We start from the raw sequence: 14281 nt of genomic DNA, 5'->3' as shown, positions 1-14281 counted from the left end.
GGTCAGAGACTGCTGCCCTTGGGCAGGGCAGCAGCTCCAAGCTTCCCGAAGGAGCAGCCGGTCCCTGCTCCTCCCCAGGGTGAGGGGGTCAGCCTGTCGCCCTCCCAGTCTGGCCTGCAGGTTTGGGGGAGGCAGGGACACACAGGAGAGGAGTGCAGGGGTGACCCTGGGGCAGGCGTCCATCCCTCCCGGCGTGCCCTACCTTAGGTGCATCAGGTAGCAGAGGACCCTACGGGGTGGGCCGGTGCCCGGTGGGCCGCCGGGGACCACGGTGGCCCCTTCCTCCTCCCCCACAGGCACCAGGAAGATGCGATGGCGTAGGAAGGTCATGTGGTTGGCCGGCATGTCCTGGAAGTCGTACGTCACCAAGAACATCTTCACCACAGTCTTGTTGGGGTTAAATAAGGTCTGGGGGCAGAGGGGTAGGGGGTGAGACTAGGAAGGGCACAGGAACGGATCAGCAGGGCAGGGCTGGGGCGGCTGGGGGTAGCACCAGCAGGCCCAAGGGTCCAGAAAGCCCCACACCACCCCCGAAGGACTTAGCCTAAGGCCCACACGTCAGTCCTTTCCACCCACCTCCACTCCTGTGCTGCCACCCCATCGCATCCCATCCCCACTGCACGTACACGCTCCCCTCCCAAGACCCTGTCCCTCCTCACCAACCTCTTCCTCTCTTGCATCTCCTATCACCATCACCCCAGGGAGCCCGTGCTCCCCTCCGTTGTGCTGCCTTGGTGGCCACGTACCCCCTTCTCCACAGGCTTCCTGGCTGCTGCCCTAACAAGCAACATAATGGAGCGTACCCACCCGGGGGGGGGGCAACTGGAGCCCAGCGGGTCCCCTCCCCACAGCACTGACGGAGGCCAGGGGATGACTCACCACTTGGATGGTTCCAGCTTTGGGGACATTGTAACCCTTCTTTCCCAAGGCCTCCAAGTCAATCACTCCCTGGGGCAAAAGAAAGATCACGTGAGAGAGGGAGAAAGCCCATGCAGAGCCCAGCAGGGACCTGGCATGGGGCTGAGAGCCCTCCTCGCCAGCAATGCCTGGCACAAGGTGGCAAGAAGCAGCCCGGTTCAGTCCCCCTCCAGACCCCGGGGACAAATAAGCAGCAACACAGAGGTGACCACAAAGCAACAGCCATGAGACGGCTGGGCAGCAGCCTGCCTGTTTACGTGCCTGCAAGGGTTCCCTCTTCTTTCCCTATTTGCTTTTTGGGTTAAACACCGGTCCCGGCACAGCTAGCGGTCTCCTCAGGTAGGTGGTTGCTCGAGCCGCGGTCTCCGGAGAGGGGCAGCCCCCAGGATGCCGGGTGCCTGGGTGCAGCCCCCACTCACCTCCCCCAGGGTCCCAGCCCTCCCTCGTCCGCATACCAGGAAAGGCGAGGGCGCGCTGTGCTCGGAGATGTCGAAGTAGGTGACGTCAACAGGCAGGGTGACGTGTTGGGGGCAGTACGAGCCGCTGGCACCGATCTCTGCCGTGAACCCCTCAATCCTCCCCGAGGGTGCAAAGCACCCTTTCAGGATGGACTCCTGGGAGAGGAGGGAAGCTTTAGGTACCTTCAAACACCAGTCCTGCCCCTCACCTCAAAGCTGCGGGTGAGATCACCCCCATCTCCACTGCAACCATGTGTCTGCTGGCCCTCGCGTGTCTCCTGGCTTTCTGGAGACCACCCGTGATGGGCCCCGGATGCTCGCTGCGAGACAGACCCATCCTCAACTGGTAAGGCTAAAACCAGCCACCTAACGCAGAGAAGCAGCGAGAGCGCCTCGGCTCAGCCCCACTGCAGCCATCTCAGCAGGGTCCAGGGTCCTGGCACGTCACCCAAGGATCTGCTGGCTGAGACATCCTGCTGGTGGACAGTGGCTGTGTCACACGGCCACTGCATGCCAGCCCTTTGAGGACAATCAGCCCAGCCCCACAGCTGGGATCCTGTCAGGGTCAGCTTCTCGCGTCCATCATCAGCCCAGCCTGAAGCCCCCGGGACCCAACTCCCTCCCTGGCAGGCAGGTACCATTACCTCGAAGTTGCCCAGTAGAGCATGGCTGACAGTGGTGGTGGCCCAGGGCGCTGCAGAGGACCTGGCACCCCTCCGGAGGCTGCTCCGAAGATGTCGCCTTTGAGAGAGCAGAGAAGATTGGTGTCAGACTGGAGAGCATGGAGCCCTGGGCTGCCCTGTCCAGGTCCCCCTGTCCCTTTCTTCGGTGGAGGTTGAACCCACTTTCTGACCCACTAGAGGTAGAAGAAACCTCCCTCTGCCCCACAGCCTGGGGTTTTGTGGAGGGGACACATCTGGGGCAGGGAAGGGACCCAACCTGGCCCTCCCACAGGGCTGCAGGGTGCTGGGCGCCCCGAGCCCCCAGGTCCCTCCCGCAGGGCTGCCGGGACACTCACGATTTGAGGCGCAGCCCACTCTTCAGCCTCCTCCCAATGGCAGTGCAATCTGCAGAGCTCTGGAGGGAACACGAAACAGAGAACCGTCTTAGGGCAGCAACGGGGGACTGCGCACCCCTAGGAGGTGTAACAGAATCGCAGAATCACAGAATGGTCGGGGTTGGAAGGGACCTCTGTGGGTCATCTAGTCCAACCCTCCTGCCGAAGCAGGGTCACCTACAGCAGGCTGCACAGGACCTTGTCCAGGCTGGGTCTTGAATATCTCCAGAGAAGGAGACTCCACAACCTCCCTGGGCAGCCTGTTCCAGGGCTCCGTCACCCTCAGAGGGAAGAAGTTCTTCCTCATGTTCAGACGGAACTTCCTGTGCCTCAGTTTGTGCCCATTGCCCCTTGTCCTGTCGCTGGGCACCACTGAAAAGAGTCTGGCCCCATCCTCCTGACACCCACCCTTCAGATATTTATAGGCATTTATGAGGTCCCCTCTCAGCCTTCTCTTCTTCAGGCTGAACAAGCCCAGCTCCCTCAGCCTCTCCTCGTAGGAGAGATGCTCCAGTCCCCTCACCATCCTCGTAGCCCTCCGCTGGACCCTCTCCAGTAGCTCCTCATCTTTCTTGAACTGGGGAGCCCAGAACTGGACACAGGACTCCAGATGGGGCCTCACTAGGGCAGAGTAGAGGGGGAGGAGAACCTCCCTCGACCTACTGGCCACACTCCTCCTAACGCATCCCAGGATCCCACTAGCTTTCTTGACAGCCAGGGCACACTGCTGTCACCAACCCCTGCCCTGCCCCACACAAGGGTCCCAGCAAACTGGAGAGGCTCCCGTCCCTGGGGAGCTGTAACCAGCCTCTGCAGGGCTGGCCAGCAGCACAAGTGTCTGGGGGAGATGTGGGGCTGCCCAGACCCCAGAGTGGCTCTGCTGGGGATGAGGGTGTTGGTACCCAAGCTGAGGGTGCAGCACACAGCTCCCACCTTGCAAAGGAGGTGTCAGGACCAGCCCCAGTGACCAGAGACCCCCAGACAGAGCCATGCACTGACACCCCCTTGCACCTCCCGGGGAAGGGCAACACGTGTGATGAAGCTCCCCAACCAGCCCAGGAAAAGTCCGGTCCCTTGGTGATTCATGCAAAGTCCTCGGCACTGCCGCCGGGCAGAGTGGCCCACTGCCCAAGCCAGGCTCCTGCAGCTGTGGGGTGGGGGGTTAAAGCCAGGGCCACACTGCAGACTCCTTTTAAAGATGTCCCCTTTTCAGGGGTTTTCCCTTCTGGAAGCCACACAAAGGGCAGAACAACACAAAGGGATGATGAAGGAGCTGGCTGGCATGACTGGGTGGGAAAACCTAGGGAAGCTGCTGGAGGGCTTCACTCTGCAACGGCAGTGCTAGGGGCAGCCGGGCTGGCAGAGAGTCACCAAAAAGGACACGCAGGCAGGGATGGAGCTGCCAGTGTGGTTGTGAACCTCCGGAGTATGCCCCACTTCTGAGTTTGTGGCACCCTGGGGACACGCCACGGGCACCCCCGAACTGCAGAAAAGCCAGTGGCATCTCTGCACACAGCACCGGGTCTCCCACTTCCTGGCCAGAGCATGTCCAGTCCCACTCCCTGCCACCAAACCCCTGGATATCATGGCCAGGGACTCAAACCATCCCACCCCTCTGCTTCCTCCTCGTCAGGCGAGCAGAAGACAGCCACTCTTCCCAAGCCTGCCGGTAAGTCTGGCTTAACGTGTAGCTGGCAGACAAGGAGTGTGGCCCCATGCCTTATGTCCAGCTCTCACTGTCACAGGTAGGTCGTGTCCGGTCTGAGCAAGGCTCTCCAGGCCAAAGAGTTGGTTGCAACCAGAAGATCCAGTAACTAAAAGGTGCCACGAGTTGGTGGCAGCCTACAGACCGTGTGTCCCAGGGCTGGCTGTCAGCCCTGTCCTGCTCACAGCAGTGCTGTGGCACTGGGGCAGGACAGGGTGCTGTGCCACGATGGACCACATCGCCCACAAGGACTGCCCGGAGCTCCGGGGTCCCGGTGCCATGCCCTGCCTCCCCTCACGAGCAATGCTCACCTTGGCCGTGGGAAGCAGGTGATTCCAGAACGGAGCCCCCTTGGCATCGGTGCTACGGCAGGCCGTAGGCACCGGATGGCACGGCAGGACCCTCTTCTTCCTTGCCGGCAGGGACAGGCTCTCATCTTCAGAGCAGGAGTCAGCCACAACGTCACCAGCGGGCAGCAGCTTCCTTTTGGCTGGGCAGCTGCTGCTGCTGAGCCTGCTGCTCCCACAGGGTGTCTTCTCCATGGAGCTCAGGTTGCTGGGCTCGGGGCTGAGGGCTGCCTGCGGAGCCAGGGGCTCCTTGCACCCGTTGGCTGCCATGGGACATTCCTCTTTGCCGCCGGTCCTGCTGCTGTGAGCTGGGCTGCTCCCTGACTTCTCTGTCTTCCCACCAGAGTCCAACTGGGCCGTTTGTGCAATATTGTGCAAATCACGGTGAAGTAAGCTGTGGCCACTTGCCCGATCCCCATTTTCCCCACAGTCTGTGGGCTGATCCCCCGATGAGACAGGGCAACTGTCTCTCGTGTGCAAAGTACTGCAAGCAATGTGCTGGGGCCAGGAGGAGCAGGCGACATCCTGCGACTTGTTCTCTCTGCTGGCCTTGGGGCTGTGGCTAGGGCTGCCCTCACACCGATGCTCTACTACCCGCAGCCCACTGTGGGAGAAGTGCTGGGCAGAGCCGCACAGGGACAGCTCCTCCACCAGCAGACCATCCTCCAAGGTATCATCATCGTCCAGGGAAGCCTGCCCAGGGCCCCCGTCGCGTCTGCCGTCCACCCCACCACCACCCCAATGAGTTCGTTTGGGATCTCGCCCCCACTCCGGAGTTTGCTGCTCGGGGTAACTCCTCTTGCTGGCCGGCCGGCTGCCTGCCCGCTGCTCCGTGCTCTCAGAGGAGCTGGAGAGGTGGGAGAAGATGGAGACCTGGTAAACCTTCTGGCGCTTGATCTCCGTCTCGTTGTAGCCCATGAGGATGCTGCGGTGGGTGCAGCGCTGCGAGGAAGGCTCCAAGGGTGCCTCTCCACTGGGCCGGGACAGGCTGGAGTCTGTGCCGTGCTCTGGGGGCACGGACGTCTCCGCGTGGATGTGCCGCATGGAGCCTTACTTGCCTGGACTCTGAGCGGAGCGGGAGTCAGCACAGCCCATGCAGCAGCAGGAGGGGGACTGTAAAGTGCTACAGGTCAGAGTGCAGGAGGTGGGAGCTGGACCCCTCCACGCTCAGGCTGCTCGGGTGAGCCCTCTGCTACGGGGTGCGCTGCAGCACAGCATCTGAAAAGAGAGAGCACAAAGACCAAGATCAGCCCAGAGTCACAGAGTCACAGAGTCAGGGTCAGTCAGTCACAGAGTCAGTCAGTCACAGAGAGTCACAGAGAGTCGAGAGTCAGAGAGTCACAGAATCCCAGAATCCCAGGGTTTGGAAGTGACCTCTGTGGGTCACCTAGCCCAACCCCCCTGCCGAAGCAGGGTCACCTACAGCAGGCTGCACAGGACCTTGTCCAGGCGGGTCTTGAATATCTCCAGAGAAGGAGACTCCACAACCTCCCTGGGCAGCCTGTTCCAGGGCTCCGTCACCCTCAGAGGGAAGAAGTTCTTCCTCATGTTCAGCTGGAACTTCCTCTGCTTCAGTTTGTGCCCGTTGCCCCTTGTCCTGTCGCTGGGCACCACTGAAAAGAGTTTGGCCCCATAATAACCACCTTCCTCATTTTGGGCTTTTGGCTGCACGGGACATGCCAGGACGCAGGCAGCTGCCCGTACAGCCCCACTTGGACCTCCCCCTCCGGGGATGGGAAGAAGAACCAGGCTGGTGTGGCTCTCCGGGGAAATCTGCAGTGTCACCCACCTGCAGGATCAGCACTTCCCAGACTGGGCACGAAGAGGAGTCTCCAGCCAGGCTGGAGGCCACTGGGGACAAGCCTGGACAAGTGGGGAGAAGGGGACCTGCCCTCTGCCAGGGATTTGGTGTGCTTGCGCTGTTTTGGAGTGCAGGAGTCAGGCAGGTCAGACCAGTCCCAGGGGCTCAGGCCTGTACTCACCCCTTTGCGAAACAGCAACAAGATCTCCCAGTGCTCTCTACGAAGATCTGCCCTGGTCGCATGCGCTGGAGGCAGGGCTGGTGACCTACGCTGCCAGTCCCACAGCAGCGACACGAACCTGGCTGGGCAGCCTGGGGAAACGCGACCTAACGTCACAGCTCTGTCCGCTTGGACCAGAGACCTCCACCAGCTCCAGTTAGCAGCTGGGTGATATCAGGGGCTGCAGAGCCCACCATGGGCTCCGGCACCATCCACCCACCCGTGGGACTGACCTCCCCCATGCTGCGTAGCACCTCAGTTCTCATTTTCAGCCCAGTTTCAGAGCTGTGAGAATCCTGGCCACGAGTTTTTCTGCCATGATAAATACTGAGATGGCTGCAAGAGCAGAGGAGATGCAGGAAAAGTCACCGGCAGGCTGAGGAGCTCCAGAGCCTTACAAACTGCCTGTGCCTGGCAGCTCTGCCCTTTGCCTGTCCCCACAGCTCTGCCTGCTCTCATGGAGCAAAGGCTTAGGGGCACGCACGCTACAGAGGAATTGGTTCTCCAAGCGGGTCAAGGCTATCTGGAGAGTGAGGTTGCACGTGGTGTTTTCACCCCCACCACAACAGCGATGAGAAAGTGGCAGGCCAGGGTGGCTGAGCCCATATATTTGTTTAAAAGGAGCGATGAAAGGTATAATCACGTGCCAGCACATGCTGGGGTCTGACCAGCTGGAAAGCAGCTTTGCAGAAAGGACACTGGGATCCTGCTGGACACCGAAGTTGAACACGAGCCAGCAATGTGCCCTTGCCACAAAGAAGGACAACGGTATTCTGGGCTGCATTAGGCACAGCATTGCCGGCCTACCCCTCTGCTCAGCACTGGTGAGGCCACACCTGAGAGAGTGCAGCAAAGGGCCGCTAAGGTAATTAAGGGACTGCAGCATCTCTCATATGAGGAAAGGCTGGGAGAGCTGGGACTGTTTAGCCTGGAGAAGAGCAAGCTTGGGAGGATCTTATAAATATATATAAATACCTGAACAGAGGATGCAAAGAACATGGAACCAGGCTCTTCCAGTGGCATCCAGTGACAAGACAAGAGGAAACAGGCACAAACAGGAACACAGGAGGTTCTGTCTGAACATCGGGAAACGCCTTTTTTACTGTGAGGGTGACTGAGCACCGGAACTGGTTATGTTGGGAGGTTGTGGACCCTCAGTCCTTGGGAGACAGCAACAGATGTCTGGACATGGTCCCGGGCAATGGCTCTAGGTGGCCCTGCTTGAGCAGGGGGCTTGGACCAGATGCGCTCCAGACGTCCCTGCCAACCTCAACACCTCCCGTGTAACCCGCCACGCCGCAGCCTGTCCCGGGTGTCCCCCACACTCACCCCTCCGCAGCAGAACCCCGCTTTGCTCCGGATTGACCTCCCTGTCCTGCAGCAGGCAGCCGTTGGCACAACTAGCTGAAGACACCTGCCAGCAAGGCACACCCCAGAAGCGGCGTGGCTGCCGTGGAATGGCTCCCACCATCACGGTGTGCGTCCGAACCTCTGCACTGTCATCTCCAGCTCTTCAGTCTGCACAGTGGCTCTGAGGGGAAGAAAGTGGGGAGATGCAGGGCTGGAGTGATTCAGATGCTTTCCAGGAGAAGGGCATTAGGGTACCACCTGCCTGCGGGGTCACACAGGCAGAGAAGGCAACACGGAGGCTCAGCTCCTCCAAACTTCCCAAACCCAAAGGCCACAGACATCTCGGCCATCTCAGGCAGCGCTACCACCTTGCTTTCCATTTAAACCACAAATGCTCTAAGCTAAGCTGTGAACTCTCATAGCTGGCTCGTATTTTGCATCGCTTTTGCATGTGCTCCTGTATGAAAACTTGTGCTTATGGACAGATCCCTGCTTCTTTCTGAGACCTTTTCATGTCTTGCTTTCCAAGACACTGCTGATCACCAGCAACCTCTGGGCCTCCAGCTAGCCGCTGGTCTCATGTCCACCTCCTGCCCCTTTCGCCTATGGCACAGGACACTTTGTGGCCCTACAGACACGGAGAAGAGCTTTCAGTTGTTTTCTTCCAATAAGAGACGCCTCGCAGCGAAGGCAAAAACCAGGAGCCTGACAGCCCTGAGCCATGACGGCCCCCCACCAGCTTCCCCCAGCACAGACAGCAGTGCTTTCATGTGCACAGCACTCACCTGCTCAGATCTGCCCTTGATGCACGACAGAGATTTGCAGATGCAACACGACTCCCCTGCGGTCATAATCCACTGGCACCGCAGCTTTGATGCCTGGAAATGGGCAAGGTGGAGAGTCAGTGTGGGCAGCAGCTCGTGGTGCAACACCTTCAGAGCAGGCATAAGCCCTTGGGCACCTCCACCCTCGCCCCTCTGTGGCAGGGGCAGCCTGTAAGGTGTGCTGGTCCAGGAACCTCCGAGCGAAGGAGGAATCACTGCCCATCCCTGGGGACCATGCCCTCCCTGCCTCCCTCCCCATACAGCCCTCGCCTGGGGGCTCACTGCAGCCGTCCAGAGGGACGTCTGTTCCACTGGGCATCCCACCCCCAAGCACTGTTCTGAATCTGGAAAGAGCAGGGCCAGGCAGACGAACCAAACCCCTGAAGGGATGCTTAGAGGCACCAAGCACTCAAGAGCACCTGCCTCCTGGCACGATGGTCTGGCCATTCTGCATCCCATCATCTCACAGGTGGGAGGTCAGCTTCAGCAGGTCACTCACTGTGCTCGCTTCCTGACCTCGCCTGTCCCAGGAAACAGGTTGTTCTTTTATTACATTTCCAATATGATATGTAATTAACAAGAGCAGGCTAGTCCAAAAGCCACCACCAGCACTGCTGGGGAAGAACCCCGCCAGCAACCAGCCAGAACAGAGATACCATACACCAGCTCCCACGGAGCACATGCAGCAGGGCAGATCAGTGCTGTAACATAACAAGCCTCTGGTCCAAAACCTCAACAAAAGCTCTTTGTAAAGATCAGGTCCTCCTGATACCGCAGACAGGGCCTGCACCAAGGCAGGTGGAAAAGCAAGTGAATGTCCACTGCTGTAGGCAGACACCGAGGTGCTCCGCCTGCCTGGAAGGTTCATAGAATCACAGGTTGGAACAGACCTCTAAGATCATCAAGTCCAACCATCCGCCCAACAACACCATGCCTACTAAACCATACCCCGAAGTGCCACATCTACACGTTTTTTGAACACCTCCAGGGATGGGGACTCAACCACCTCCCTGGGCAGCCTGTTCCATTGCCTGACCACTCTTTCAGTAAAGACATTTTTCCTAATATCCAATCTAAACCTCCCCTGAAGCAAACCTCCCCAGGTTGCTGCTTCCCTCCTCCATCCCCGGAGGAGATCTCTACCACGACTTGCATGGCACAGTCAACTGCTGGGAAGCAGAATCAGCAACTGGTGGCAAGAGTCAGCACGGTGTGGCGGGAGGAAGCCACATCCTTCCTGCGCATGTCCATGCTGGGACAAATAGACAGTCTCACCCACATCCTTTCTCCTTCTCACATCCCTCTGCAGTCACAGCCCCTTGCTCCCCAGCGGCAGCTGCCTTTCGGGGCAATGGGTCCATCAGGAGAGGCTGACATGCTGACACCACAAACCCATCCCAGCCGAAGCCCCAACGCTAGTGACCTGGTATTGCCAGCACTAGCCAACAGTGCACAGCCCTAGCACGAGGGGCTGCACCATGTCTTGCAAGCCCAGACACTGTTTCCCAGAGCATCACGGTGGGAAATGTCAGGATTTCCCAGCCCATCCCAAAAGCATCTCCAAGCACACCTTGGGACCTTCTTGTACATCATTCTGGAGGGCTGCGCTGCAGCCTGGGATGAGGAGCAGCTGGAGCACAGCGCTGCTCCTCACCCTCATGCAAGGCACCGTGGCTAAGGGAGGTTCCCATCCTGCTTCCTCCGGCCTTGGGGTTTCTCTTGGCTGTTTTTAGCTCTGCCTCCTAGGGCAGTTTCCTCCCCGCTGCGAGCCCAGCCAGCTCGCAGCAGGGCTCAGCCTCCTACAGCACCCAGCAGGAGCCCACCACACCCCTGGAGAACCACAGAGCAACACGGGACCAGAGACTCCTGCACCAAAAGCAGGAATGGTGAGACAGCACCTGCTGCCTCTCCCTTCTGTCCCTGAGCTGGGCATCTCTGGAGCCCTGCTTCTGGCTGTCTGGATGGGACAGAATGAGGTCTAGGTCCTCAACAGCTCTGCTGAGCAGCACAAGTACCGTCTCTTAGATGCAGCACGTGGGGCTCTGCATGTCCAAGCCAAGGGTTCAGCCCCTCCCAAGCCCAAGAGACAGTGATTTTGCCAGTGTGTCAGCCCGTGCTATTGCTCTAAGGCAGGACTTAAAGGGCTTTGCCTGTTGGGAGAGCTCCTCCTGCTCCCTGCCCTGCTCCTGCTAAGCTCCCAGGCCCCCTCAACGCTCAGAGGGCAGGAGGGACTCTGTACTTCTGCCAGGGTCTCCCAGCACCTGGGTCCGGAGCTATGCCAGGCACAGCTTTCGTCTCCTCCTCCAGCCCAGCGAGGCCTGGGGCAGGGCACAACACTTCAAAGCCACATCGAGGGGGAACCCAGGAGTAACAGAGCGTGGTCTCAGTCTGCTGGCGATGGAGCAGGACAGCGGGTGAGGAAGGGTCCCTGGCTGGGCGGTGCAGCAGCTGTACCGCACACCGGGCTGCAGGCTGCAAGAGGATCTGTTGCTGTTTTAACTGTACTGCAACGGGCAGAAGGGAAGCAGGACAGGTAGAGGGGCAGCTAGGCCAGCCAGGAGAGTTTCTGTCATACGGCAGGACTGGCACAGCCCTTGGAAATGGGAGCTTGGCAGGGCTGGCAGCACGGCACTGGTGCAAGGAGGAGAGAAAGAGCTGTGCCCAGCGGGGCCACGCTTACCCAGTGGGGATCCACGCAGCTCCCCAGAGCAGCACTACCAGCCAGTCAAGGGGACACACCTTTTAGACCACAAAAAAACCCAATCCAACACCAAACTGGCTTTTGTTGCCTTCCTCCCTTCTGCTCCCTCTCCTGGGAAGTGCTCAGGAGACCTTCGCAGCCTCACTGGGGGTGAAAGTGGAACCATGCAGTCAGAAAACAGAGGGGCTGTCATTACAAGAGGGCAAATTATCACCCTTGGTACAAGCAGAGCACAAGGCAAGAGAAGAGGCAACAGAAATTCCTGGAAACAGACTGCCTGGAGGATAAGTCACAGGTCCATCGGTCCTATCTGAACCCAAGGAGAAGGAAGGAAATCTACCAGTGGAAGTGCAAACCCAGAAGCTCCCTGGCACAGGTGAAGAGCACAGCTTGAGAAGCATCTGCAGGCAGAAAGTTTCCATCACAACCCTGAAGGACGGCAGCACCAGCAGCGATGCTGCCACCAGAGAAGGGTTCCTCCTCAGCCTGACAGATCAGGCATATCACCATCAGGAGAGAGACAGACAAGTGAGGCTGGGGACCACCTCCAGCACCATCCACAGGAGAGGTGGCAATCCTGGGGAGAAGATGGTTAGAGAGATGCTAGAGCAGCCAACTGTGCCTGAAGGGAAAGACGACTGACATGGACGTGGCTCTGGCACTCCCCTGGGATTCAGGCTGGGGAGGAAGGAGCTTGCGCTTGGTGGAAGCAAGAGAGAGGGAGGGAGAATGCAGAGGGAGGGAGTACCCCTGCCCCTCGGCAAGGGCAAGTGCTGCTCTCAGGGGTCCCCAGGAGGCCTCCTGCTGCGCCAGACCTATGCAGCCGCAGAGCCTCTCTCGTTGCTGGCCTCCGTGCTGGTAATGGGGAGGAAGCCTGAGCTTGGAGGGGAAGGATGGGGCAAGAGGCAGTGCCCACGTCAGGAGCGCAAGCTCCTAGAAACCACCAGAGACAGCTTTTACAGAGATCGACCCGACACCTCCCTCTGCCCCACAGCACCCGTGTTGGCGAGCTGCTGCTGCTGGGCAGCAGGAGGGGACACTGACCCGGTGCAGAAGCCCCTGGGGACAGAGCCGCCCCTCCGCAGGGTGCCTTGCTGGGGCTCCGGGCTGCAGCAGGCTCCCGAGGGGCTGAGCTCTGCCCTGCGGTGTGCGGTGCCTCCCCAGACCCACGCACAGGTGCCGCAGCGACTGAGCCCTTCTGCTCGGCCGAGCCAGGAGAACACAATGAAACCTCTCCCGGGAGCTCAGGGACCCGGAGCAGAGCTCCCGGCCGGGGGGCTTACCCTTGCTCCCTCTGATACCCCACGTCTTGGCGTGGATCAGCTCCGCACACCTTGCCCGGACGCCTCGCGTGCCGGCAGCGACGCTGACAATAGCCTGCAGCCGGGAAGGGGGGCTCGCAGGGTCTGCGGGCAGATCCTGCTATGCAACAGCCACCTGTGTACGGCTCTCCCCCCATGTCCAACCCCCCTCCCCGCCAGCATCCCCTCCATGCACGTCTGCGCCTCTCCCCAGGAAAGCGCAGTCAAAGAATGGAAAGCAGCTTAAAATCCGTCAGGACGACCGGGAAGCTCTCCAAAGCCGGCGGCAACCCCTGCCCACCCAGCACCAGCAGGCTCAAACCTCAGCGACACAGCCCACGGCCGCCCAGCTCCAGCGTTGGACCGGGAGCCCAGGAAACCTGCAGCAGGCAGGGCAGGGAAATCCCACGCAGCAGCCGCTCAGGGGAGGACAGCCCAGGTTGAGGACAGACCTTTGTCTCTGCCTGCCTGCCTCGCTTGCTGTCGGAGGAAGAGGGGGGCCGTGGGGGACAGCGAGCAAAGATAACACCCCTAGGAGGGATGTCACAGCCACGTTAATCACTTGGAATTCCAGCAAGCACAGACCCGGGCGCCGCAAATATGGGCAGCAAATGGAGATGCTCAAAGCTCTGAAATAATTGGATCCTTTCATAAGAGCCGAGCCCAGAATCCAGCACAGGAATTCAGTCCCCGCTGGAAGTCGAGAGATCAAACGCACAGAGAGGCAGGCGCAGCACAAGGAATCCTCAGCCACCGCCGTACCCGGCTCCGCAGCCCCGGCGCTGCTCGAACCTCGGGAGCGGGACCGAGGGTGAGGGGGGGGGACCGCAGCGGAGACCCCCCAGCCCCCAGCGGAGCCGAGCCGAGCTCCGGCCCCTTCCCACCCAACTTACTCCACTTGTGGCAAGGTGCAGAAACGCTGCCAACGCCAACGAGGGATTTTCGCAGAGGAAACCAGTGGCCTTGAAGCCTTGCTCGGCCGGAGGAACAGCCCGTGGAAAGGAGGGTCCCGAAGCGGCCGGCTGGGCTCCGCAGCCCTGCAAGGGAGATGCCCGGCCCGGCCAGCTCGCCAGCCCGCATCACGTTCCCGGCGAGACGCACACACGGCACATGTAGGCTCCTGCTCGGCGCCTCAACAGCAATGAAAAGGCACGGAGGCTTCTGCCAGAAAACAAAGAGGCAGCGGCAGAGCTGGGGGTGGGGAAAACTCTCCGCTGCCCAAGAGGATCCCTGCAGAGGCAGGAGGATGCTGCTGGGCTCCACCATGGCTACTCGCCCCCGCGAGCCCAAGGCGCAGGGAGCCCCGGAGGGTGGGCCAGACCCCGCTCCCCGCTCCCTCCCGAGGCAGCGCCAGAGGACGCCAGCCAGGCCCAGGACAACAACAGCTGGACGCAAGGGGAAAATTCCTCCGGGCTGGCTGCGCTTCACAAGAAGCTGCGCCTTTGCATCTCGGGAGCTGCCGCGCACCACCGCTCCCGGGGACGGCGCGGCTTTGCCACCATCTGCAGAGCCCGACGGCGTTGACCTTGCAGCAGTACGGCGGCCTCGGCAGCCACCCCAGGGCAACAAAGAAAGCGCCCGCAGCCATAGCAAGCCCCT

At 60.3% G+C, this 14281-nt stretch overlaps 1 protein-coding gene across 3 annotated transcripts in view; it reads right to left on the bottom strand.

Moving 5' to 3' along the window:
• The window catches only part of ATOSB (atos homolog B), a 38434-nt gene that overhangs the window by 1079 nt on the left and 23074 nt on the right, over positions 1 to 14281 (bottom strand). For 2 of the 3 annotated variants that reach the window (XM_075410620.1, XM_075410621.1), the window contains 8 exons: positions 8642 to 8734; positions 7836 to 8037; positions 4450 to 5703; positions 2395 to 2453; positions 2021 to 2117; positions 1374 to 1532; positions 880 to 948; positions 203 to 408 (listed from right to left, as the gene is read on the bottom strand). In XM_075410620.1, the coding sequence (XP_075266735.1) occupies positions 203 to 408; positions 880 to 948; positions 1374 to 1532; positions 2021 to 2117; positions 2395 to 2453; positions 4450 to 5529 (1670 nt within the window). In that variant the 5' untranslated portion in view covers positions 5530 to 5703; positions 7836 to 8037; positions 8642 to 8734. Of the gene's footprint in view, positions 1 to 202; positions 409 to 879; positions 949 to 1373; positions 1533 to 2020; positions 2118 to 2394; positions 2454 to 4449; positions 5704 to 6467; positions 6544 to 7835; positions 8038 to 8641; positions 8735 to 14281 lie in introns of those variants that run through there. The other variant, XM_009942681.2, reaches the window with a different exon arrangement.

This window comes from Opisthocomus hoazin, chromosome Z (genome assembly GCF_030867145.1).
Source record: "Opisthocomus hoazin isolate bOpiHoa1 chromosome Z, bOpiHoa1.hap1, whole genome shotgun sequence".
Lineage (NCBI taxonomy): Eukaryota > Metazoa > Chordata > Aves > Opisthocomiformes > Opisthocomidae > Opisthocomus > Opisthocomus hoazin.
The sequence above is the reverse complement of the archived record's forward strand: the minus strand, read 5'-3'. Positions and strand labels throughout refer to the sequence as shown.